General features: G+C 41.3%; 1 protein-coding gene and 1 long non-coding RNA gene across 2 annotated transcripts; both read left to right on the top strand.

The window, feature by feature from the left end:
- Positions 1-18,176: 18,176 nt before the first annotated feature.
- Positions 18,177-24,668, top strand: LOC134181424 (uncharacterized). Its single transcript, XM_062648701.1, has 8 exons — positions 18,177-18,239; positions 18,295-18,440; positions 18,512-18,652; positions 18,711-19,989; positions 20,044-20,175; positions 24,049-24,177; positions 24,320-24,445; positions 24,543-24,668. The coding sequence occupies exons 2-5, from the start codon at positions 18,321-18,323 to the stop codon at positions 20,103-20,105; spliced, it is 1,602 nt and encodes a 533-aa protein (XP_062504685.1). The 5' UTR covers positions 18,177-18,239; positions 18,295-18,320; the 3' UTR covers positions 20,106-20,175; positions 24,049-24,177; positions 24,320-24,445; positions 24,543-24,668.
- A 71-nt stretch (positions 24,669-24,739) lies between these two features.
- Positions 24,740-26,182, top strand: LOC134181655 (uncharacterized). Its single transcript, XR_009970192.1, has 3 exons — positions 24,740-24,861; positions 25,288-25,419; positions 26,061-26,182. It is a non-coding gene; the product is annotated as an uncharacterized LOC134181655 (long non-coding RNA).
- Positions 26,183-27,626: the final 1,444 nt, after the last annotated feature.

The raw sequence follows: 27,626 nt of genomic DNA, 5'->3' as shown, positions 1-27,626 counted from the left end.
GTACGTTCAGTGTCTCTTTGATTTAAAGCAAAGTATATTGTAATAAAGGTAATTAAAATACCTTGTGCCTGAATTATCCTTGTACATGTTGTTCAGCAATCGATTGTGCACATTCTGCTAACCCAATAATTGGACTGTGCTACAAGTAAAGTAAAGTCACAAATTACAACAAGTGTTTACTTGATTTTCACTATATATATATAATGTAACTGTTCATGCTTTATGATAGACTGTGTCAGGTTAAACTGACTTCTTTGAAATGTTTGCCTAAAAAAGGAACCAAAATTAAATATTTTTTATTAAATATGTATTTAGTTTTTTCTGTAAAACAGTTTTGCAATATTGATGCTCCTTTGTGATTAATTTTTTTCTTAAAACAAATTGTTTTCATAAGGTTGATTGCTATAGACATTAATGTGATTGTTGTTTTTGTTCACAGTTGAACTACAGATTGCTATTGTTTGTCTTGTCTTTGGTAGTTTGTTAATAAGTACATAGTCAGCATAGAAACACGTTGAAGTTTTATTCCAAGATGGAGATGAATGCGTAATTATATGTTAGCTGAGAAGCCGTGTTGAATTTGGTATATTCAAATTGTACACCGTGTTAGCATGAATTTGTTTTGGATGACGGTACCAGTTATTTCTTATTACCATAACTAATTTGAGTATCATTGGTGTTCTCATAGCTAAATTGCAAAGACGCAATTTCTGGTAAAAAATAGCGCAGTGGTGTAACGTATATATGATTCCATTCTCTAAATGAAGCACGAAAGGCTTAAATTTGTTTTGTCTTACAGGCTAGACATGTTATTACGTCATCTGCTATATATAGTTTCGCACGGGGCTATTCATTAATTTGTGCTTCACGTGAGACAGATCAAAGGAACTGAAAGACTGCAATTATTCGCTTGGTTGCTTGACTTAAGCGTGTTGTGTTTGAATCGCAAGAATTGTTGGACGTCTGACTACCTGGTCTGTATGTGTGCGCCTCGTAATGGGTTTGAAGGCATCGAAATCCGAGAAAGATCCCCCAGCACCGAAGAAACCAGGTAATCGGTATTGTCAAAAATCGGTTTATCATATCCAATTCATTCTAGTGCAAAACCCTATTGTTACAAAGTGTACAAACCAAGGACATTGAAGTTTTAACATCTATTTTTACGTCGTCACGTGAATGGCTAATCTACGGTTCTTTTCTTGGTGTAGTTGTAATGATCTGTTGTTTTTCCTGGGGATGACTTGACTTCTATTATATAGGAACAAGTTTATACTGTAATGATTTTGTGAAGGACGAGCTTGATATCCTTAGTACCACCCACTGCGAGGACGTGAATGGGGAGTGACGTAATTGAGAAGTCGTATGAAGTTTGCAATTGGCATCTTACAAACGTCAAAGTTGTGATAATGACACAGAAGGCTAATGTCTGACTCTATTATCATAAAGCGTGCGTATTACATATTGCAAACCTATTGAGTTTGTTGTCAAGGCAAGAGACTCGTGAGATTCCTGTCGTAGGAGTCTGTTGTTGTTCATGCATGCGTAATGAGGGAAACATTGCGTTTAATGCTACCTTATTAGACAATTTAGAGGCACAAACACCTACTTATATCTATTTCCGATGCATGTGGAACGGCTCAAACCGGTATTTGGAGCAGTAGCGGTCTTGTACACAGAATCACATGCAAGATTAGACTTATTGCATAGTTGGGAGCAAAACGAATGAGAGGTATTTTTCTACATGGCTAAAATGGCATGACTCAGTGTTTCGAAATCAATCTGCAGATTTCGGTAGTAAATTTTGGACAGATAGACGAGTGTCCGATTGAGGCGTTTCAAGAACATTGCAGCATAATCTAATTACTAATTTCATTTAGTTTGCAAATTTGGATAATAGGTAACGCTTTTTAGCAGTTAGACCAATGTCTGTTTGTATGTCTTCATGATGTTTATTAGAGAAACAGTAGTTTAAGATGAACATGGGATTTTCTTTGTTACAGTATAATGTGCGAATTTGCATATTTGATTTCGCTAACGATATTACCATTTGCATATTGGATTATTTTTGGTACATAGACCATTTACTGCTGATTCTTTGTGATTTTGATTCCGTGGTACTTCAATTGTTATAAGATATATAAAATAAGTATAACCAAAAATTGTATTGGGTACTTTGGTATTAATAGCTGAAGGAGATGGACGTTGCTGATATGTCTCAAAGTGTTTCTATTTGGAGTTGTTGATTTTTAGGATTTTTCAGCAAGAAGAAATCGACTGAGGTGATCGCAGGTGCTGTTGAGCAGAAATCAACGGAGTTGATCGCAGCTGATGTTGAGAAGAAATCAACTGAGGTGATCTCAACTGATGATGAGGAGAAATCAACTCATGTGATTACAGCTGATGTTGAAAAGAAATCTACAGAGGTGGTCCGAGGTGATGTTGAGAAGAAATTGACTGAGATGACCACAGCTATAGTTGAGGACAAATCAGCTAACGTAATCACAACTGATGTTGAGGAGAAATCAACTGAAGGGATCGCAGCTGATGTTGTTGCAGAAACGTCTGAAAATCTGGACGGTAAGAGAATAATTTTCCTAAAAGTCTGCTTTTATACCAAATCAGATTATTAGCTAGTGAGCATTTTACCGTATTAACCCATTTTTTCTGCATGTGGTTATAAGTAAAATTTCTAGTACTTACAGTAGGCAGTCTTGTGTAAACCGGCATGAGCAAATTTCGGCGGTTTTAATGGTACAGGTGAAGGTGAAGCGGGATAGTATCGTCACACGTAATCCGTAACGGTAGAGAAGGATATGGCAATGTTGACAGGCATAGGGGAGACACAATTGCGTTCGGTGCATCTCTTTACCTCTTCTGTCTTTCTGGAAGAGTCTCCTGAAAGGACGCAGTAGAGAACGGAAGAGTATATGGTGTCAGTTGATTCCTTACTTTTAATCGTTGAGATGTTCCTGCACGTCAGCAGACCTGCCTAGTCGGACAGTGTGGCAGTGACGCGAGGGTCGAGATCCCTTGTCTTTGCGCATGCGCCATTTGCTTCTGGTTCTGTTTGTGACGGAACGGGTACATTTAGGCCCGGATTCCGGCCTCTGACCTTTCACGTTGGATAACTAACGGAGAAGTAATAGAGAGAGGAGGAAAAACTGAAATTGCGTTGGTTGTCACAGAGGTTATGAGCGCAATGACAACGTGCAGCGGCAGGGCTAGGCATATACACCTCTTTTCGATGCGTGCGCTAAATTCAGTGGTGTATTCATCTGTGTCTGACTGCGTTAAAACTAATTTGACTCCTTACCTCCAATCATTGAGATTCTTTTGAACGACACCACACCTGCCCGGTCGGTAAGTGTGTCCGTAGCGCGAGTATGGAGACCCCGGGTATCTGAGCATGCGGAAATTGCTTCTGGTTCCTTGTTTCAGGGAACGGATACTTTTAGGCACGGATAAGGGCCCAGCCAAGGTTTGTTTTTATGCAATACTTTGGTCCAGGTACGTTAACCTGACTTGAGACTGTACTCTAAGTCTGCCGATCACGAACCGTTAGGTGACTATCCCACGAGACAGCCAGCAGCTAGCAAAGAGGAGCGAGACTTCAGGAAAAATGCACCGAAAATTGGGTGTCCAGCGTTCGCCCGGATAGTGTCTGTACAAAGATCTTACATTCTTACGCCAGACTGCTTGTGTTGTCTTTACATTAAATGTATTATATGTATAAAGCGGTAACGACATTCATTAGAAGACTAATTGTTTGGAACAGTGTGCAAGATGTGTTTCAGCCAACTTTATGTACGCCTCAAATTCCCTGCTTTTCCACTGTCTCAACTCTTTAATGGTAGAGTTGTCTATGCCACTGGCCTTGGCACTTGTGGCGGCACCGATTCTTTAGGTATGGCCAGTAATCCAATAACAATCCAGCCTTGCTGACGACAACGCCCAGTCTGACGCTAGATAGAGAACAGCCGTCGCTGAAGATGAAAAACGGCCCCGAACAAGTATCTCTGACAACCATGTATACCGAGACTTATGATTCGTCCAAAATAGACATCGGCTCCTTGGCGGAAGGGGACTGTCTTTGACTGCTTGAGGCGCAGACGCACCGAGATGGTTTCTCGTTAAAGTAAGTCGTAATATCCTGAGGTGTGAGGTAAGATGCAAGATGGAAGGCCGACTATGACAAAAGAGTAAATTCGCCCGCCTTTAGAAAACCGAAGAAACCCGTGCAGTAGGCTTTACAGACCGTAGCTGTATCGTAGCTAAAAGGCTGCTGACACCAGACGGCCTTGATTACTCGAAGCTCTATCGGTTTAATAGCAAGGCATTGACGGTTTTAGCCCTCATCCAGCGGGCGACGCACTCCACGTCGAACATATGTTAGTTGGGGAAGCGCAGACGCAAACGGTCTCCATGGCTAAATTAACGATATAGGTGACGTACGACAGATAAGAAGAATTTTATGGTATTGAGCGTAAGCTGATGTTCCTTGAGACCCGCAACGAAAAGACCCCGAGTACGTTCGGACGTAGGCAGTGGAAGAATTAAGTGTCTTTGGCAGAATTGGCTGTACAGAATTTGACAGGTAGCGTACGACTTCAGAGTCGCTGGAGCTAAGCCGGAATAAATAGTTGACTAGCCTCGACATCCAGCTGGATGAGCTACATTCTATGCCAGAAGGAGTACTAGGAATTGCACCAAGACTTGTTCCGGGGCTGAAAGTGCTGTTGGTGTGCAATAGCGGCGTTATTAGGTTTTTATGAAACAGGGCACCCGCGAAGACTTTACATTTTCCCGAAATATGTATGGTCTGCCAAGTAATGAAAAATTGTCTGCAACGAATGTGAACGGTCTCAGCAGGCGAATAACCAGCTTTTCTCGACAGGAGTAGTTACGAAAGGAGGACACAATATCGGTATTGTAGCACAGGAATTGAATGCACATGCCGTGCAATTGACGACCCCAAGCGACGATATGGAGAAGAACAGGCACGCACTTCCTTGCTGCGATAGTGCAGTAAGGCCACGCTATAGACCATTTCCATCGTAGCCAGTGATCGCGCCTACAGCCTCCAAACCTAATAGACGTGAGGCTACTGGACTCATTTGCAGTGTTGAGAGTTGCGAGACAACGTTACGTAGAGAGCAAGTAATATTCCACCGAACAAGAATGGCATCCCACCACAGCAAATCTGCTCGCTCGTCCTCATTCAGCCGAACCGAGTAGTTTAGGCGCTTGAATCGACAAGATAGGTCAATAAGGCGGCGAAGGAAACATCTGACCCTCTTGACTACTGACGCGGCGTGCTGCAGGGTTCCAACCAAAGATAGCAGCTATCTATTGGTGCAAGAGCGACGATCAAGCCAATCGCTAATCATTCGACAAGTTCGTTGTAGCTTTGCTTGCGGCAAGTAGATTGTACCTGCATCCGTATTTAGATGCAGCCCCAGAAACGTAAGGCACGATGACGGCTCCTCCAGCTTCCTGCGGCTACTGGAACCCCCAAGCAGTTGCACGTGCAAAGCGCTGTAGCCAAGTTCTCGGCACACTCGCTGGAGTTCGACGCTGCAAAAGAGGAAATGGTGTAGTTAGTGAATACCGGAAGTGTTTCCTTTGAGATTCATTGTCTAGAGAAGAGCATCAGCAACAGCCAAGAACATCTTGGGCGCCGAGCGAAGATCAAACGAAAGAGCACGGTCAAGGAAGACCAGCCTTTTCAGAGCAAGCCTAATAGGTGGCGGTATTCTGTGTATACCGGGATTTAGCAGTAGCACTCTGTCTGTCGAGATTAGCTATCAGCTCTCTAGGAACCATGTACAAAAGACGCCGCGATGTCTCATCGACAAAATCATTGGACAGAGAGAATAGGTCGTAGCGTTGCCTTTGTGGACGCTGAACAGACGCCGTGAGGAGAGATCAACAATATGGCACCAGCGCCCGGGTTGGTTGTTCTTAGGTACCAAATCTTCAGTATTAAGACGCGCCAGAAGCGGAGGCAGCATTGGACAAGGCCATGAAGTAGTTAATGATGTCGGGAGAACCAGGTCTGAAAAGAAGATCCAGCAGCCAGTCTAGAGAAACGACCGTGACACGTAGGACACTTGCTTTTATTGTGTTGGGTTGAGATGTCGATTAGTTTGTTTTAGCAGCAAGAGTCTACGTACTATGTTCTATGTACTTGAAGAACAGTGGAGGTGTAGTGTTGTAGCGTAGCCAGCGTACGTCGGCTGGTTTAATATCAATAGAGACGTACATGACAGATTCCTTCGAGACAGAGAAGTTACCTACACGTAGCCAGACAAGAAATAAAAGACAACCACCTGAAAGTTGAGGAAAGTGGGTATAGAGCCTCACAAATAAGACTGTTTGAGTAGTTTAATTTGTTTGTAAGGTATGTTGTGGAGTTGGGTATTATACGGGACATGTGGTTTTGCTGTTAGTTGATTGACTGAGTTGTTTGAGTTAACAAGTTTATTGAGTTGTCACAGAGCGCCTTTTCCACCGATAAATGATAAAATATTGGCAATAGTAACGACATATCAAGCTATTTATATCTTGTAACATAATCGAATTGTACACGATGCCTTTTCCCGTCCTTTGGATAGACCAGTAGACGTCATTCGGAGGGCGCATAGCAAAACCATCAAAGCATTCCACATCACGGCCCCCTTCATTGTAGATTGCCATCAAATGAGTGCCATCATCGTAATTTAATTTTCGAGAATCATGACTAGAGTGTCACTGGCTTTAGGCTTGTGACGTAAAGAGTATTTAGCATAGGTTCCTCTAAGTTTGCCTACCTAGCGAGTGTCTATTATTTCTTCAATCTGTACTTTGGTTAGATTTTTCAATGCCTTGGCCCCTTTTTCCACAACCCAATGAGCCGGGTAATATTGATCCTTTTCTTGCCCTGCCGGCTTCACCTCCGGAACCCAACGCACTGGCCGTGAGAGGTGTCGCCAAACCGGCCAACAACGTGCTAAAAATCCACCCGGATTTGTCATTGCCTTTCTCCTACGGAGTGTCAAACCATCGCTACTGGTAGCTTTCTCAGTGTCTCCAGAGATAGCATCAGATACGGCGCTAAATCTTCGTGTACCGAGCACACGAGGGCAAGGTTAAGAATTTTAGGTGCAAATTTAGCCTTTATCGTGCCCATCGACCGTATTTAGCTATCTGCGACTTGGACCGTTTCAAATCAGTGTTTCGACGCTGTACCTTTGCCTTTATCATAATTTTGTACTGAATTTCCGTTATATTTAAAACATCAGCCCTCTTCGATAACTTACAATGAGATAATCGTAGTTGGTAGCCCGTTGATTACTGAAGGGAATTGCGTTTTGCTTCCTTCTGACTACTGGTCAGAGAACTAAAACTTTACGTAAGTCATGTCTATATCTATAGGTTACATTAAAGGTTTACGTTCATCTTTCCACTCACACCCTCCAACGCCATATATCGATTACTGAATGCCACCCATTGTAAGCTGTACGCCAAATCGTCGTCGTTTGCAAGGTTACTAAGTTGCTGGCCAACCGCTATATTATTTCGAGGTTTGCCCTTCCCATCTAAAGCCTTTCCAGGTCTGCTCTTGGACACGGCGACCTGTATTATCGAGTAGAATTTTTAAAATTCTTTTATAGACACTTGGTTTCGTGTCTAAATATTTTTTACCACTTTCTGTAACACCATTTACACCATCGAGTAATTTCTAGAAGCTTCAGAAAAGTTCGTCTCGATATCTCTGTCAGGGTACTGTGTGCATGCTATTGACGAGCACGCACATCCGTGTCAGCTTACCGTTGTCGAAGATTTGACTATTCTGGAGCTGACTCCCGTCAAGCTCGACGGACGAAAACGCAACGAATACGTGTCGAGGTAATCGCTAGCTGTCAACGCTGGTGACTCTCCAAGTAGACATCAATTCGGCGGCACTAAACTGATTTGGGTGTGTATACTCTATTATGCTCGAAGTATAGAGTACGCTCCGCACTCGCAACAACAAAACTTCCACTTGCTTCTACAGCAAGAACGACGATCGAACCTTTCCATCCATTAAGACCAGATACTCAGTGTTCTATTTATCATCAACCGCAATAGAAGCCCTATAGATACAGTTATCGAGATGATGATACGAAAGATGTGCTTCCGACTAGCAAACTTATCAAACGTCTGGTCTCAATGCTGCGGTAGAACATTTGAGCACTTTAGTCTCTGCCCAAGTATATCTTCAAGTACCCGTAAAGACAGAGGAAAAGTCAAAACGGCGTTTGGGTTTGTAAAAATTCAACTGAATGCGTTTTGGGCTCAGTTAGTATGGGAGGGATTTTTGCAAGAACTTTCGCAAACCAAGGTTATTGTCAGTGTTAAATCCCGACAATCTCAGTGTTGCTGACGCTCAATTAACTGACTGCGTAAAGTGCCGTATAAACAACCGGAAACTCCCTATGGGTCACGACAAGGGTCAAGCGTTCAAGGTTGTCTTTAGAGTGCGCTATGCAAGCAAACTTCTGCAACTGCTATGAACTATTTTGAAGATTTGTTGTTTCGCTCGTTCTGTAGAGTAAGATGTCTATCAACGGAGATGCAGAGGTGCGTGTACTAGCTAAACTAAACTATCGCCGCCTGTACTGTCCTTGACGTTTCAATCCATCTGGGGTCTGTTCAAGTCTTGTACCAGGCCCTCCTGCGCGCTCGGAGAAGAGGGCATGCGCGCAAAGTAAGAAGAAAATCGTGGTAATGTATGCACGCTTGCGGAACCGATGTTGTTTAGAATCTCGAGCCGATAATATCGCGCGCTAAGAGATTCAAATTGGCAAATGATACAAAAGGCACAGTTTCTGGTTTTGTTATGGCGTTGCACTACGCTCTAGGCAAACTTAATTAAGATGTGCAATGTAGAGCTGAAGTAGCTGCATCGTAATGTCCTAAAGCACATCTACAACGGAAACGACGTGCACGTCTTCGTCTGGCTTCCTAAAAGATACTGTAAATCACCGTGCTACCAACTTATACCGTTTATGGTTGACTATAAGCTAGTGAAATGTGGTGAAGAAGATTGTGGATAAGTCGTCTTTGTTGTGTCTTCTCTAGTATCGCTGATGATAGAACAAGTTCAAAGATTACGTGAATGCAGAGTTTCCTCTGCCATTCTTGGTGTAGATGTATGTTCTACTCGCGTTTCCAGAGAACTGCTAGCTAGTGAACACAACCATTCGCCATCCGCTGGTCTGATTGCACGCGACATTATCGACTCGAGATTCTAAACAACGTCGGTTTCGCCTGCGTGCAAACATTACCACTATTTCCTTCTAATTTATGCGCGCATGCAATTACAACGTGGACAAGGCTTTCTTCTCTGGGCGCGCAAGAGGGTCTGGGTATGAGGCAAGGGTCTGTTCTAGCCTCGTGCCCAGGCCCACTCGCGCGCCGAGAGAAGAGGGTCTGATACACGTTGTTTTCGCATTCGCGCAAAAATTACCTTAAAATAGGCGCAATGTATGCACGCATGCGGAACCGACGTTGTTTAGAATCTCAAGCCGATAATGTTGACAGCGAACAGCTTCCGTGTTCAGGTGATGCTCTCTTTTGTCCTATTTTTTCGACTTAGATACCAGTTCTGGCTGTCATGTTCGTGCACCTTCAATTTTCTGTTACAGTTCGAATGCAATGAGAACAGCGCTGACAAAGCAGTCGTGGAAGACCGTCTGTCGTACAGATAAAATAGCTGCAACTTGCAGTCTAGTTCTTCTCGCCAAGCAGACACTGTAAACAGCCTGACTGGATTACGACTAGACGTCGATCGCGCGAGGAACGAAAGTCTAAAGTCGTCTAGATGGAGCACTTGACCTTGAGTCTATACATCTATGGCTTCTTCCACATGTTTTACTGTTCCATTCCAAACGGTTGCGGGCGACATTATCGGTTTGAGATTCTAGACAACTATGCATGCATACATTAAGCCGCTTTCGGGAAATTTATGCGCACATGCGAAGACAACGTGTACCAGGCCTTCTTTTCTGGGCTCCCAAGAGAGCCTGGGTACGAGGCAATTGTCTGTTCTAGCCTCGAAGTTCCAGATCGTCTTCCAAAAGAATTGGGATACGGTCTGGATCAACTTGATCAAAACCGAGTTTGGAAGTAGGCGTGGTTGTGTAAGTGAAATGGCAGGGTTGTAACAGTCAAAAACACCTCTTTAGAGAATAGCATTATGCCACCCTATGTGACAATATGAGATCGATTAATACATTTTAGAGATGTATTTATACAAGGTGAGTGATATTCAACTGCGATGGCAGCAAATCTACAGCGGCCCGCTGTTCGGGATACATTGAATCAATTTGGAAAACCTTGGGAGCTGTTTCAAAAAGCACGGACCAGTGCAGTTTTACATCGCGATAGACGCACGTGCATGCAATCAATTCCGAGCTGTATTTTCACGCAATCGTCGAACTCGCCTTTGCCAGAAGCCGTGCATGTAAATAAAGAACGCTCGATGTTCATTTGGCTGCCACTTCAGTGGCCGCATCTTGCTGATTGGCTGACTGGGATCACTTCCGAACTGGGTTTTGAGAGACGGTCTGGAACTTCGAGGCAAGGTATATTTCAGTTTCTTGACGCCAACTATCAATAACGTAGCGTTACAGCGAAAGCCCTTAAAAGACAAATATATTAAGCACGACTGACGTTCACTGTCTCTTGGATAGCATCTGATACTGTGAACTTGCATTAACTAGTAACGTGTTGAGTAGTTGTTTTCCTTTCCATGTTTAAACAAGCAAAACATAATTGCAATATACAGTCAAACCTCCCTTATCCAAACCTCTCACTTACGGACACCTCCGTATACCGGACACTGAGCTAAAACCGAACGCATGCGCAGTGACCAACACTTGCTCTATGGCGTCCAAGAAATCACGGAAACGGTCAGTTATTACTCTAGAGAAGAAGTTGGAGTTAATTAGTGAATTGGAAAAGGGGCAATCATTTCGACTAGTCTCTCAGCATTATAACATTTCGAAGTCAACGTTGGCTGACATCTGGAAAAGCAGAGACAAGATTTCACGCCATGTGTCAGGTAGTGAAATTCCAGACGTTGCAAAGAAGCGTCGAGTTGTAAAGGAGCCGCAGTTTGAGAAGATCGCCGAGGCACGCAATAGAATTCTCAGTTACGGACAATTCTAATATTCGGACAGCTACCGGTCCCGAAGTGTCCGGATAAGGGAGGTTTGACTGTACTTTAGTGCTTTTAAGTAACGCCAACTTTAACTTGTTCCTTATTGATATTCTACATTAGTTAATATAAAGCAAATGTTCAGTATAATGCTTTTGATATTTCTCTATCTAGCTACAACTACGTCTAGAGTGTCGCTGATTGATATCACCTACGTACTCTTTTGTTTAGTGCATTTGGCAGAAACAAGCAACCATTGCAAGATAGATGGTAAGGACGTTCTAAAGAATTCGTCCTCCACTGCTGCAGATCATCTTACCGAAGAGGAACAAAAATGTGAAAACACTCGTAATGAAGAAACACCAATGTCTCATGAGAAATATGAGTAAGATGTGTTATGGGCAAACTACATTATTAAATATTACTCACGATAGTCTAAAAGTTACAAAGCGTTCATACTCTTTTAATCTGATTAGTAAGAGCCAGCGAAAAGCGTGGGAAGGGGTGAACTGTTAAAGGGTTAAACACTTTGGCTGGTACCTAAACTGTTGACATGCATGCAATACGTATTCGATACATATTCACTTGAAAACTTTCTAAGGCACATTACATCAATTAGGAAAGTAATGTAACCAATAGCAATAACAACAAGCATGTGCGTTAAATTACAATTGTATGGCCGCCGTCTAACTAAACATACCAAATTACTCGGACTCTATCCCATGAGCCTACATGGCTAACAGTGTTTCCTAATATGACTTTTGAATTAACAATTTGGATACAGTTAATAGAACTTGTAATTTAACATATTATGATTGTTAAATGATGAGCTTTGACAGTGCTTAGAATGTGAAGATACGCGTGATTTCATTAAATTTTTTACATTAACAGTACAACATCGGGAAGCATAAATGTAGTAGGAATGCAATCTTAGGCCTCGTTCCTCATTAATGAGCAAAGTATGCTTACTCAAACAGACTGCATTGCACAATTTAAAGGTAACTGCAACGCAAGAAACAAAAGTTTTCTTTTTTGGAAATTGCTAGTTCTACTTACATTCATGACAGGAAAATAGTTTTAGCTTCCTACGTTAAACCTTCACTGAGATATAGCAGGTCAAAGTTGCTTCCATTTCTTCAACTTCCTGTAACGCGTTAACTCGGGTGTTGTGTAGTTTGACGTCACAGAGGGGAGACTCCACGCCAGCATTATATTGTAAACAAAGGCATGTGTGACGAAAGAATGGTTTGGTGTTGCGTGGCTGCAGGATGCACCAATTCGTGCAAGTCATACGCAATCGGGTTTCGATTTCCGAATTAACATCCCAAGTTAGCTAAAAAAAAGAGTACGAATTGCAACTAGCAGAGACGTTTGTGTCGTGCGGGCGACTAAGTACAACTAAGTAAGACGCGGCCTACTGAGAGAACACAGTCTGTACTAGCATCTTTTAGACTGATTGCTTCGAGATACAGGTCTATTCAAGACCTTGGTCTTGGGTTGTAGAAGAGAAAAATTGAGGCTACAATTTTACATCTACCTCCCTCCACACTTCAAGATCTCAGCACTCTGGAACCATCACAAAAGAAAAGAAGAGCCGCATTTGAGAAGCGGGAGGGTATGGAAGACTCTCGGGCATTAGTAAAAGTAATGTAAATGGTTAGGAGAGGTCAGCTAGACTCTTGACTATCTACAGATTTGCAACTAGGTGCCTTAGCACCATGTGTAGTGAATGCAGTCGTATGGATTACAGTATACTGTACAGTGAAGTCAAATCGTGTGTCAACATGAATTGAACGTACAAACTTCAACTCATATTTTCTTTTTTTCACAGCAATAGCTAGAGTTTTGCATGAACTCACCACAGTGCCATTATTGTCATTATTATTAGCCCCTCGGCCAACACCAGAAAGCGACAAGTTGCGTAGCCCCCAAAACTCAGGCAAGTTTCCGTAGTTGCAATCGTCGAATAGAAGACATGCGAGTGCATTTGCGATTGTTTGCCGTCTTGGAACTGGGCCGTTTCTGAGTAACAAGAAGGACTAGATTGACTAAGGCCACGCCCACGCAAATTCGCAGCAACGGCGAACCGAGAGTAAGAGGCGAACGTGGTCTCATGCATAAGATCTATACACATTAGCTCTATCAAGACAAGGCATAAACCAGTGCAGCTGTCGTTTCTAGAGATGGAGGTAATGAAGTACGTGCGGTCTCCAGATAGTATTTCTCACATTACCAGTAGTTCTGTTGATGAAAGGAAACTCCTACATGTTTGTTACACTTGTGCTGTCGCGTTTGACTGCCTTGCAACAGTAACATGACCCTGAGCGTTCGGAAAGACAGTAAATACCGCACAGTCGTGACAAACTCCCGGATAAGTTTCACGTACCTTGTAATACTAACTATCTAGACGTTAGTGCAAGTGTACAATAATTAACATAAGACCATTAAAAGCAGGACGTAAGCGTTACTGACATAAAGTGCCTAAATGTACGGCTGTACTAAATCGCTCAGAGTCATTTTTAGTCATTATTTAGTGGACTAATGATTTCATATAGAAACTACACTTAATTAATTAATAACCAATGAAACGTAAAGAGCCACCCACTCATCATATTCATCAGTAGAGTTTGCATCAAAATTATCAGCTTCAAGCGCATTTGCACATGCTATACTAGTGGAAGCAGGCTAAGACACTACACGCGGAATAGGGTTTGTGAGCAATTGTCGCATTGGCACATCTGTACATTGCCAGCAGCTTCGCTGTCAAGAGCAGCGCTTACAGCTGCACCCAGTCTTACAGCTGCAACTGATCAGTTTCAAAACGTCAACAGGTGCCGGTGGCTTCGTCGTCCATTCAGTAGTTGGGGCACAGTAGCAGACGTAACCAGTTCCGACTTCGTTTACAGTTTGTGAATTTTCAAAGAATATTATGTGAGTATCGAAATGCTTTTGTAGACGACGCTTCAGTTTAACGATTTTGTAATTTGGAGTGTCAACACCTTCCTGCTTTATAAAGTCTACAAATTTTGACCTCAAGTCAGACATTCTTGCAAATAATCCTTCTTCATCTTCGCTAAGTATTGCTCCCTCAACTTCACCAGCAAGAATGTGAAACGCACGGTCCTATGCTGTACTGTCTTTTGCATCTTCTAGAGAGATCCGAGAATCAAAAATGTTGGCTAATGTTTCTGCTGAGTGTAATTCCTGTAGCATGATTTATGATAGGACAGCTTCTTGGCGATACCATCAGGCTGACCCGGTTCTTGCTGCACTTTCATTAAAATTCTTCTGTCTTTTCTGATTTCCACTGCGTTTGAAATAGCCAAACGTGCAGAAAAGGTAGTAACTCTGCTTCAAGACTTTCGTTTTCCTTGAACTTTTCTTGTTCTCTGTTGACAAAACAAGCATAGTTTGATGTTGGTCGGGAACGCAAGTCTTGTGATCCCACGAAAAGTATCAGTGCTGCCCATTGCTTGAGGTGCCTCTGGGTCCTTTGACTCTATTATTGAACTACTTTCAGAGATGCTACCATCTCGGCTGCGCTAAATTTTGTCTAGAGCCTTTTTGTTTGTGTATGCTTGGTAGCATTGTCTGTGATAAGCTCCTATCGGTTTCGATTCATCGGTGCAAGAATTCTGTTGAAAGCTGAGTTAATTAGAGCTGAGTAAGGACACTTGGTCGAAACAAGACAAGTAGATTGCTCACACATAAACTAATGTAGATAGGCGAAAGGTCTTACTTATATATTGCTAATTGGAAGTTCATCTAGACAACAAACTGAAAGTGAATACTTGTATTTACTTTGAACTTTTAGCACTAAGGTCTTCATCGTCCAGCTACGACGACGACATTCACTTAGTCTGGAAATGAATTTTCATTTAGTGCACTTGTATTACTTTGAATTTCTCGCAGCTATTTAAGTCGTCATCGTCCAGTTACGATGACGTCTATCATCTAACTAAAACCACAATCTGGAAGTGAATCTTACATGTAGTGTCCTTGCAGTGAACTTTGATCACCTAGTTCTTTACTGTGTAGCTACGATTACGTCTTTCTACGTGTAGCAACTTTTTCCTTACGTCATACTCTCCACATAACATCGTCTAGAGAAACACTGCATGTACTGTACCATAGACTTCGACCACGGTACCGGAAGTAGTCATTAGGCCCCCGCATCACAATTCTTTACACGAGGTTGCGCAGATCATCGTCCGTCTGGCGTGTTACTAGTTTCCCACACGTTCAGAAAATAATTTGAACTCTTTCGAAGCCAGCCAAATGACAAACCGACGAGATTATGAGGCCAAAAGCAAGCCAAATGACAAACTGACGAGATTATGAGGCCAAGTGTCTGAGACCTGAGGTTGGGCAAGAGTACTACAAAAAGACCATTATATTACATTCGTAGGAGAACAGCAGACACCGTTTCATAGTCCACAACAAGGTAGGTGTGCAGAGCTTTCATTCTACGTGATGCCTGCTTGCATGGAAATCTAGGCATTTTGTTGGCAGCCAAATTCGCATTGGTACGGCTGTCTGTTTGCTTACATTTTGTTCTACTGCTGACGTAATAGACGTTGAACTGCAAATGAGCAATCTGGTTTAGTTTAGGTCTCCAGGAAAGTTGACAGACGCACAACTCAAAAGGTTTCGTCCTCGCGTGTCATGTGATCACGTGTGATATCGTAAGTTATTGGGCTAATGCTGCGAGCTAACGTGTTTACAATGGATGCTTTATGTCTCAGTAGTTTGCATGGTGGTTTTTTACCCGTTTTGAGTGCTCTTCCGACTACAGAGTAAGCAAGCTCGCTGTACTGACGTCTGTGCCACGCCCCTAAATTTTATTGACGTGCGTCTACCTAACGGCACCGGTATGGAGAAGCAAACAAGTGCAGTTGGAGTTCTGTCATATTGCTTTATCTTTAAGAGTTATCAAAACTTCCCCGGGCTTGGGGGCTACCCAACTTCCTAAAGAAGCGTCTTTTGGGGGTTGGCCGACGGACTATACTGTGTCATTATTTGAGACAATGTCAAATACGTTTTGACAGCACACGCACTCCACACGAGTATACATGTACGCATCCATCATCTCACAGCGACCGCAGCTGCAGCAGAGGCGTAGACAGAGTTCAAGATTGAGGGGGCACAGTTGAAATTTTCTCAAATTTGTATTACTACTCTTAATTTAAATCGTTTAGCTTTTTACGTGTTAAGCTTAATTCTTCTGTTTTTGTCTGCTGAGAAAACCTGTTCACTGCTTTCAAGTCTATCTTACCAGACATATCTCTTCTTATGCTCAGAAGCTCTAGTCTATTTAATCTATCTTGTCCCATGTCATCACTAAGGTAGGTATTCAGTCTTTTCAAACACGCTCACATCACGCAGTAGAGACACCTAATACCAACACAATTTGTAACACTTTGAGCAGGTCTACGAAAGCCTTCTTCACCGACAAGAGATGGTATATCATGTCAGAGAAAGACTTTACTTCCTGTTTGCTCTCTAGATAACGTGCTGCAGAATCCGCCTAAAATGACACCATTTCATGATTACCAAACGCCTACCGCCCCCTAAGAAACCCAAAGAGCGTGAACTGACTGATTTACCGCGTTTATGCTTAACGAAAGATAATATACTGTCCTTTCAGTGTCGCTTCCGCAGGAAGCATTCCACGGGGAAGCCTGTTTCTTTAAATTCGCATTAGGCAAAGACATGAGTTCGATCGATAATGTTGATCGATGGAATGTGACAGCAGGGTTAGCCAATTTACTTTAAGGAAAATAGCAGCAAATTAATTAATATTGTAATCAGCAAAATTATCATAGTTTTGATGGACATTATATGCTAACTAATTATAGAATTTCAAAACATGTTCGCAAATTGCAAAGTATAGGATCAAATGTAGAAAGTAGAAAATGTTTTGACAGGCTATGTAGTAGCCTGTTTTCTTTCTCGTCCTCTTACAAAGCATGAGGCAATCTCAAATCTTCACAGACACTGTTACTGAAATCGGACCTGTGTGATCCAATCACTCTGATGGCTCCCAACAGACGCTCTTCACCCAGCAATTCATGCGATAACGGAACGTTATCATCACGTATAAACCTACAGAGGACCCGTCAGAAGAACAACTGCTGCGGCCGTCGCCTCTACACTAGCAGCGTTGCCTTGGATGTGAAGGTGTAGTAATTTTTACAGGGCGCTGCTTGGATAGAGACTCACACGCGTCTCCCTTCTGTGACGTGGAATACACCATGCCGTTATAACGCGTTACCGGAAGTTGAAAACAGAAAGAAATTTTGACCTGCTCTATCTCAGCGAAGACTTAAATTATAATTCTAAACACATTTTTCTACTATTTATGCAAATAGAGATATCAATTTCCGAAATAATGTTTTGCGCCTCCCTTGCCTTTTAAAAACAAATTTATTTTATTGCTACATTTCATAATGTTTGCTTTCCTATTACTACATAGCATTAATTAAATAATGCATTCAAATTTAACATTTTGAGCGTGTCAATTCAATCTCTGGTTTAGACCACCAGACTATTCATGGGATCAATGTATTCGTCCTCTATTCTCTCGTTTGGTGCAAGTTCTACCAGTCGAACCCATTCTTGATAAACTGCTGAGTACGGACCAGGTGAGATTGGAAGAATTTGATAAAATGAAGCAAATGAATGGGGACGTCGAAAGAGCTCGGTATCTATTGAGTGAAATCTTACCTTATTCTTGTACCAAGGATTTTTACAAGTTCTGCGATACTTTGTCGGAAGCTGGCGGATATGATCAAATATTACATCTTATACAACCGGACAGACATCCAGGTTATCAAAACAATAAATATATTATTCTAAACGTTGATAATATTTCTATCTATTGCATGCAGATCTACAGAACAGAGATCCCAGAGGTACAAAATCTTTTCTGATTTAAATCTTTTTGTTTAATTGCAATATTTAGAAATTATTGCGGAGTTATTAAATGCGGCAAGGTCTCGTCGGCTTCCCTCACAAGAAAAATCTTTGTTGGACAAGGAAAAGCCTAGGCAGAAAGGTTCTACAATTTATTTCATTGTTTTAAGCAATTAGCTATATTGTGTCTGACAAAGCAGGACATTTTTCGGTGGAAGTCGAAATGAGAAATTTTCCTCATTTTTGTGGTCGAGACAAAATTGTCACTGACATGTCCCAATTCTTTTGGAGTAAAGATCATGAACATGCAGAATTGATAAACACCAGGGATTTTCGATTGATGGTAAATACCATCGATGTGTTTCTTAGCTTCTCCTTCTTGTGTATCGCCAATTCTCCTTTTCTTTGTTTCAGTGCATCTGTGCTCAAGGTGGGGCTGGTAAATCATGCTTAGCAGCTTACTATGCAAGGCTTTACAGAAAGACGTACGATGGAGGAGTGTTCTTTATCAGCTCGAGAACGAATGCATCCATACGACAATCGATTTACAAATTTGTAAGATAAATTGCAATTAAATTCTGTATTTATTTTTAGAAACTTGCATTTGCAATAGATCTGTCTTTTAAGCTCGGAGAAAGGCGAAGTCGCAAGTCAATCATTGGAAGAAATGAAGGCGCGCTTCCTAGATCTCCTTATTTTACGTGGCGGCAATGTCTTGTTGATCTACGACAGCAGTGATGATTTGAACGTCGTTCAACACGTAGTTCCCTCGTGCAGCATAAAAATTCACGTTATCATTACGACAAGATGCAGAGATCACACGTTGATGCAAGAAGGCAAGGTGATTCAACTACCGGAGTTGGATGAAGACGCCGCTGTTGACTGTTTTCGCCGTTGGGCTGGAATATACAACGAAGACGGCAGTATGTCAGAATTTGATTTGGATGAAATCAGAAGTATAGTGACCGATGGACAAGTAAAGCTATTGCCACTGGCCATTCGACGTGTTGCAACATTGATGAAGAAGACAGGGGTTACTTTTAGAAAGATAAAGGAAACGCTGTCATTGAAGAAAGAAATGGTGCGGTATCTAGAGGATGACTTCAATGACATATTACATGGTAATGGTCTGCTGCATCTAAAGCAGGAACTGACGAGTTTGGGTGTTTCTCGAATCGATCAAATTTTAACTGCCGACGTCTCCTCATTGGTCAAATCGTGTAACTTTTGTACGAGTGATGAAGAGAAGCTGAGGAAAATGCAAGACAGACTAAGGGTCGACGAGGAAGCGCCAATGCATTGGGATCTCGATCTAGCAGAGGTTGCAAGCAGGTCTCAAGTTGCAGACAAAATTCTTCGTTTTGCTTCTTTGATGGACACGAGCGCTGTTCCTACTGATGTTATTCGTGCAGCTGTATTTGGTGATGGAGAGTCAAGTTTTGGAGAACATGAGTTTGAAAGCTCTTTGTATTTGTTGTCACACGAGTTTTCTCTGCTCACATTCAATGACGAGGAACAGACGTGTGACATTCATGCGCTCGTTCAGCGGTCTGTTATAAGCCACACGAAGAGAAGAAACAAATTACTATCTTCTGTCGTTTGTTTGACAAAGTGTATTCAAGACATGTTACCAAAGTCCGCTGAAGCCATAAAACGCAACCTCAATAACAGCAAGTTGATTGCATTGGCTCCACACGTTTACAGCGTTTGCGATCACATCTTGAAGTTGAAATGTATAAAGCAAGAATGTCTAAGACTTTTGAAGTTTTCCTGTTGGTTGGCAAAAGATCTCTACGACATTACAACAGCCAAGCATTTAGCAGAGGAGTGGTTGCAAATTCGTCGTCGAATCGGCACTCGCACTAAAGTCGAAGCCTTTGAATTGAGCCAAAGTGAGTACAATTTTACCCATAATAGCAGTTTAGCTTTGCAATTTGATATTTCAGGTCTGATTTCTGTTGGTGATGCTTACAATCTAATGAGTAGACCTGACTCATCGAAGCCATAGTTTGAAGAAGCCGTACAAGTATTGGAAGCATTTGGCGTCGACGATTCTCTTCGTATGTCATATGGTGTGGGTAAGACGATATTGATATCAGAGTGTATAAGTAATTACTGAATGTATTTTACAAATGACTCAATTTTTCCTATTCTGTTTAACACGATAATGGCCTGTCACGATTCACGCCGCGCAGCTCAAGTCAAGCGGTGCCGCGCGACAACAACTGCGTTGCGGGTATTCCTAACATGCCGACCTCAAACGTGAATTTTGGTAATGCCTCGTTGTGTTGATTGCCTTCTGTTTTATCCGAATGGTTTTGCTGCGTTGTTAGCAGAAGTTATACGTGTGAATGACTGTAAGTAGACCAATCAGACAATAGATGGCGCCACGTTTTGATTGATATCAATTTTGCCGCTCGGATTAATACGCGCGATAGTGGGACACTGCTTGAATAGTGAAATGAGAAGGATGGCGCAACATAGGACATCTGCCGTTTTTGTGCCGTCCCGTCACCGTTGAGCTGAACGGATTGCATGGTGAACCATACTTTCTTGTCTTTTTAGTTGTAAATATGGGTTTTATCAAAAGCTGTTGTTAGCATATTCTAATACTTTTACAACTGAATAACATACAATTAGCAGAGTTCTCTGTTAAGTGTTATAGCGTGGTGCTGCGCCACGCAAAAAAAAACCAGACACGTGACCAAGTACAATCGCCCGAAAAAAAGCAAATGAAGATCTGCATTCTAATTGAGTTGGAAAGTCGTTACTAGAGAGCTAGTCACTGAAGAAAAAGTTCGTGGTCATCCACTTACCTCCTCCACTTTCAAGGTCAATTTAGGACGTCTAAACGTTTCATTTACGCAAGAAAGGTGGCAGGTTCAATAATTTTCTTCTTTCCCGTATTGGAGCGAAAGTCAAAGAGATCATGTTTCGAAGAGACAGATGTTAAAAGTAACGAGTCGGAGGAAATCTATTTCCAGTCAAGCCGAATAAGGAGCTCTGCTTTAGGCCGATAACAATAATACGCAGTCTGACTCTACCGCTCAATACGACAGTACGTCCAAAGCCATGTTTACAATATGACGCTGGCGACGCTCGAGGACGCTGGCGAGGATGCTAGCGACGACGCTCATGCAGACGTCAAATTGTAAACACTCGCACGTTGCGTCACGACCGTCGTCAACGTCGCAAGCGTCGTCAGCGTCGCCAACGCTAGAGTTGGTTCAAGTTCAACTCTAGCGTTCAAACCGGAAGTGCTCTAGCGTCTACTGTAAGCACGTGTCTTTTTTCGACAAATCAGAGATCAAATCCTGAAGTGAAATAGCCGAAAGTAAACTGTGGAATGAAACCTACTGAATGTGCATACGTGTAGGTACGGCTGCTTGCTGCAGATCAAGTCACGGTGGCTTAGAGATGAAATGCGTAAGAAAGACGCTTGGAAAAACGTATTTTAAAAACGGGCTCCCAGCAGCAGGCTGCCAAATAATGTAGAAGCGTCTCCGCGACGACTTGGTGAGTAAGAAACTCAGGAAATAAAAACCAAATCACAGACATTTTTGTATAAGATTACGATGAGCATGCGCGTAGTGGCTCGTCGCTGACGCTTATCAAATGTTATTGTACATGGTACAACGTCAGCGTCAGCATTTTGACAGCGATTCGTCGTCTTCGCGCGACCGTCTTCGCTTGCGTCGCGGGCGTCATTAGCGTCATATTGTAAACCTAGCGTAACTCCAAGTCTTCAAAACACAAACAAGGTCACCATGATCCGGATTGTGAGAAACTATACACGTGGGTGCATCCAACGAGTGATGGGAAAAGAATGTTTTGTAAATTATGCCAACGCTTTAACACCCGGCAATGAACGCAATTCGTCCACTATTTCTAATCTTCTACATTGTGTCTCGCTCCGTAAAGATGCTCCTGCGCGACAAGCCGAGTCTCTTATGCATAAATCAGCTGTATTCCAAGAGCAGCAGTGTCTAGCATCTCAACATAATGGTGGGATTATCCAAGCAATTAGTTTGAAGTAATCAACAATAATATTAATTAACAATGGTTTGTGTGTCCGAGCGTCTGTTGTGAAAATGGGCGTCTTCCTACTACCGTCAGTCTCCGACACGTAATTTTGTATTCGTGGGGAGAACCCCGAAAAAGTAACAGCAGTTATGGTAACAATGTCTATCATCTATGTGTAGATCTAGAGTCTTGTGTATATACGGAAAACATTATTATCAAAAGCGGAAACGTTAGACTAATGCCACTATTATCGATTTAGTGTTTTGACAAAAATAATTGAGATTATAAAAGGCACAGAAAGTAGAATAAGTGCACATTTTGAAAACAATTTTTATCTAAACGGCAGCACATGCACTTGCACATACTATATATTTGTTTCTTTGTATTTTACAGAAGTGTATGCTATTTATAATAATAATGTGTCAACTTTCTTCGATTTGAAGGCCAGAGGGCTTCTCTTCGGCATCTTGCCGTACAGTGAGCAAAATTTCTTGAAGTTGAAGTTTCTAGCTAATTAGTGGAAGAGCAACTGTCAAAGTCACATTCTGTTCGCGCTCTTCTGTGCTATTATACCGTCAACCCCAATCGCACAACAGTTTGAATACTGCTATTTAATATCTGACATGAACGAGTTCGACATGGAACGTATTCGCATCGTCTTCCAAATCAGTGAATACTTGAAACACTTCTTGTGTGCAGAGACTAATTGCAGAATTATAGTTCACTGCATGGGGGGTTCTTGCCTAGCCGCTTTCAGTGGTGCCTAGGATATATTGCCTCTCGAGCCACTGGTGGCTGGGAGTGGTGACCGTGAATCTCTCACATTCCGGCGCTTGTGAACGCTAGTCATTGCCACCTGCACCAGTGAATGGGTAGTCACAACTACTTCTAGTCACTCACGCGTAGATATTGCAGCTGCATTATTTTGCATGTGCCGTTTCTTAATCGCTGTCTTTTGTTTTGAACTTCTGTGTATATAAGATGCGTTTGCGATTTCAGATTGTTTAAATAATATATTATTGGACGAAGAGTGCTGTCGGTTCGTAACCCAATACTGAATCAGACTAATACGCGTCACTTGCATTTCAGCGGAGTGAAAAATGGACGATTTCGTTTGCTAATTGTAATCACTTTTCAACTGTGGATCCTTCCTTTAACATGTAAACGTATGTGTCTACCTCATATTTCGCATGCCCACGGCAACCTGACAATATTCACGAAACGTCTTTAGTTTTTTGACAAACGGTTGACAGAAAGAGACTAACTATATGTTGTGATAAGTCAGACCACAATTTGTGGTAAAAATAGTATTAAAAATTAATTGCAATGTATTAGGCATATTATCATAAATGGAAAGTATTTGTTCGCGATCAGCTCTCATTGAGCGACAGGTGATTTCTAAATATAGAGAAGGAGAAGGGTTTATAGGTTGCATTTGACTGTATCTGTTTGACTGAACGCTTGTTACTTGTTATGTATATAGTTCAACTATAATATGGAGTATTTTCGTGTCATAGTTGTGTGTTGAGTTCTATCACGAGAATTGTCGCAACATTTGTATCGTCGATTCTACCTGTTGCTGTGCTACCTCAGCGCTTTTCTGAAAGTGACGCGTGACATTGTGTAGAATAGTAATGGAACATAAACTTTGTATTCTAGAAATGACGGTACACATTTTTACAATTTGCATCTCGTTGTACGGTCAACAACGCAACTAGGCAGACAGCGCTATTAAATTTACTTATATTTCTATAAGACACACTAAGAAGCTATTTCTCTAGTTTAGATGATACAATATAAATATGCATCCTTTTAAACGTTAAATTCACAATCATGCAGGTTACATAGCTACTTCGCTCTATTTTGTATTACATATCTTGGTCGTTTGGTGCTACTTTCAATGTTAAGTTATCACATTTTTCTTTCAGCTCTAAACCGCTTAGGGTGTTGCTACCTGAAAATGAAGAACTTTGAAGATGCAGAGAAGCTGTTCAGGAAAGAGATTGAATGGACACGAGAATATGCCGGTGTAGCAGTTGGTGCAGATATTGCTTGTGGTATGCTCCTGCTCATATATTCATATTCTTAGTAATTAAAATGTCACACTTCACCATTGATGCGCTAGTCCAATATTCGCAACTTGTTTTTGCATCGGTAGTGTTCCAACTACTCTTGCAACTAATATGATTGTGGTTCTAGCGCTACATAACCTTGCTTTGACATATGAAGAAGGGGGGAAATACGACGAGGCGATTAAGGCATACGAGGAGTCGCTCGTGTTGGAAAGGCAACTGGATGACTGCAATCTAGTGGACACATCTCCGAGTATGTACATAAACTGTGCAGCGATTTTTAATATTTGTGTTGTGCATGTGTGAATATTTGAAATATGGAAATTGAAACTCAACATTTTCTATGTTAGCTCTCATAAATCTTGGTAACTGCTACAGAGAGAGCGGGAAACTTAAGGAAAGTGTGAGTTTAATGGAGGAGGCAGTCACAATCGGACGATCTTGCTACTCATCTTCTCATCCCTCCTTGGCACTAGGTAAGAAATACTGAGGCATAATCATAATTATAAATACGTATTTAGTAATATTATCATGTTCGTCTAGCTATACGTCATCTTTCCTCTACGTACGATTTACTTGACAGAAAAGATGAAGCCATGAAATTGGCAAGAGAAGCGTTTGAAATTGCAAGTGTATCATTACCGTCATCACATTGTGATTTGGCGATGTGTAAGTACGTTTGTCTAGATTCTCTTAATACCATAATGATCTGTAGAATCTGATTACTCACAGAAGCTATTTGACGATGTCTGCTACTAAATCTATTCGTGTCATCTACAGCTGTCTCGTTAGGTTTTCAACTTCATACCCGTACTCTGCTCGTTCAACCGAGAGGAGCATTATTTGTGAAATCTAAATTTATAGTTTTTGAATTTGATGCCCAGCATGTACAACTGGTGATATAAATGTTGCTGTAAAATAGAACATGAAGACATCCCTGTGACAGATTATGCAAAGGCTTAGACCGTTTTGCTTATTTACTGTTTTACATAGATTGAATATTTTGCAAATTTATACAGTCATGGTGATAAAGCAAAAGTGTATTGTATTTCATAGATTTGCTTAGCATTTTGTTAACAACGTAATGTCTTACAGATATGAACGGTGTCGGTGATCGTTGTAAATCTCGAGGAGACTACAACGAAGCCATCGTGTGGTATTAGAAATCTCACCAATTGCTGCAACAACTAAGTTCTTCGCCTACGCGAGACGACCTCCTTGCAACAAGTTAGTATTGCGTACCTTTTCATTATGTACGCTGTTTATTCCATTTTCTTTAAACATCCTAAATACATCAAACAAATAATTACAGCTCGTGCTGTCTTCATTTTTACTGTAAATATCGCGTGGGCATTCTATTATATTTGATAATTTTTATTTGCCTTTTATTTTTATTTTACAAATAAAAATGATATAATTGAAAGCAGGAGCAATGTGGTCCAAGCGAAATCAACATACAGTTATGTATCATTTGCGTAATCAGTCAGAGGAAACGAATATTGAAAAGCAATTGTACTCACAGGATATTTAAAACTCATAAATATTTATGCAAAAGTCTTCAAGTTGACTAGATAAACCGCGATGTTGAGTGACATGAATGAGTTCGAATTTACATGTAAGTATGTGTTCATTTTTGATAAATCCGTATCTATTATTATAGACATGAGAGATGTACATTCCTAAATGTGTTTGATACCTTGAAACAGAGAAATAGATTTGAAAGATAGTTTAGGCTAGGATACTACGAAAGACAGCATGTTTTCTAAGAAATTTTGCGAAATGTTTGAGGACATTTGTTGATAGTTGTTTTCATGTAGCAAATCTACAGGTAACGCCTAAAGTTGATAAAATCCTGTTTTACATTTCAGCTCTTATCAATCTTGGTTATTGCATCGAACAAAGCGGAAACCTCGAAAAGAGTGCAAATTTACTGGAGGAGGCAGTTACCCTCAGTCGGTCGTATTGCTCACCCTCTCATCCAAAATTGGCATCTGGTATGAAATAATAAGTAATTAATGATAGAAATGTGTATTTTTATTTTCATTGAATATACTTAGTTCTCGGTTGCCTTGCCATAACCTACGACCTTCTGGACAGAAAAGAGGAAGCCTTGCAACTCGCAAGCAAAGCGTATGAGATGGCAACCGTTTCGTTGCCGCCTTCACATCCTACTTTGCCACGTTGTAAGTACAACAGTCTCTTGCTATATCTACTATTATAAGTACGATTTTCGGGCAAGATGTGTTGATAACATGCGTAAAGACGCGAGTCATTGTGTTAGCTCATGTGGCCATACGCTTGACGGTCAATATGCTTTCGAATCATGTATGATTATACATTATCTTTTTGCATATCGCTAAAGGATTTATACTTTCTTTTGTATTACAAAGTGTTAAATTAAGGTTTAGATAGTTGATATTTGTAACGATTATTCTATTTAACTACCACGCTTACATTAGCGTATATGCGCATTTTATCGCGATTAAATTAGCTGCACCAAGTCAAACAATCCGTAACTGCCGCGTTTTTGACGTTATTATTCGCGGTGACAACACACCTAACGTATGTGTCTTTCTATAGTCTGAGTTGGACGGTACAAAGACAGATTGCGTTAGACATTGTCTGTAGTCTAGTATGCACGTGACACGAAATGCATATGGTGAAATCACGCAATGTTACGCGTATGCTTTCACGGAATCCTCTGGGAAATCAAGCGTATTCAGATCATAGTGAGCACCGAATATGTGCATTGTCAATTGAAAGATAACAATGCGGCCATATATTCGTCAACCCACATCCAATTAAGCAGCTTTAGCTTTGCAATAGTTTCATACTTTGGTCTGAGCGCATTTGCAACGGTTACACGGCACTATAGAGCTAACTAGCGATCTATAATGATTTTGTGGTCAGGGTACTGCATTATTACGTTCCACAGCTACAACTAAAAAATATTTGAGATCGATACAAGTCCGTATGTGCGAGCATGATTATTTAATCGTACACACAATCTACTTTATGACTTTATGGACGGTACAATTAATATACTGAAAGATGCACTACTTGAATGATAATAATAATTATTTTCTTATAAGCATTGAATAGTCTTCTGCAAAATGTTTTGTAACAAACTGCTGCCTTCATCTTACGATGTTACAGGTATGAATGCTGTGGGATACTGTTATCGATCACAAGGAAAGTACGAGGAAGCCATATCGTGGCACGAGAAAGCTCGAGAATTGCATCTACAAGATTGCTCGCATGATCGAGATGTCGGCGTTGCTATAAGTTAGTTTACATTTATTTTTTACGTTAGCTCGGTGGGATTGTAGCTAATTGTATTTATAAGCTAGATTTGTATTTATTGTCTCTCGACTATGACGAGAAAGAATGTTGGAATGAAGCCATAAAGATATGTCTGGAAGCCATAGAAATGG

Source organism: Corticium candelabrum, chromosome 6 (assembly GCF_963422355.1).
Source record: "Corticium candelabrum chromosome 6, ooCorCand1.1, whole genome shotgun sequence".
Classification (NCBI taxonomy): Eukaryota; Metazoa; Porifera; class Homoscleromorpha; order Homosclerophorida; family Plakinidae; genus Corticium; species Corticium candelabrum.
The sequence above is the reverse complement of the archived record's forward strand: the minus strand, read 5'-3'. Positions and strand labels throughout refer to the sequence as shown.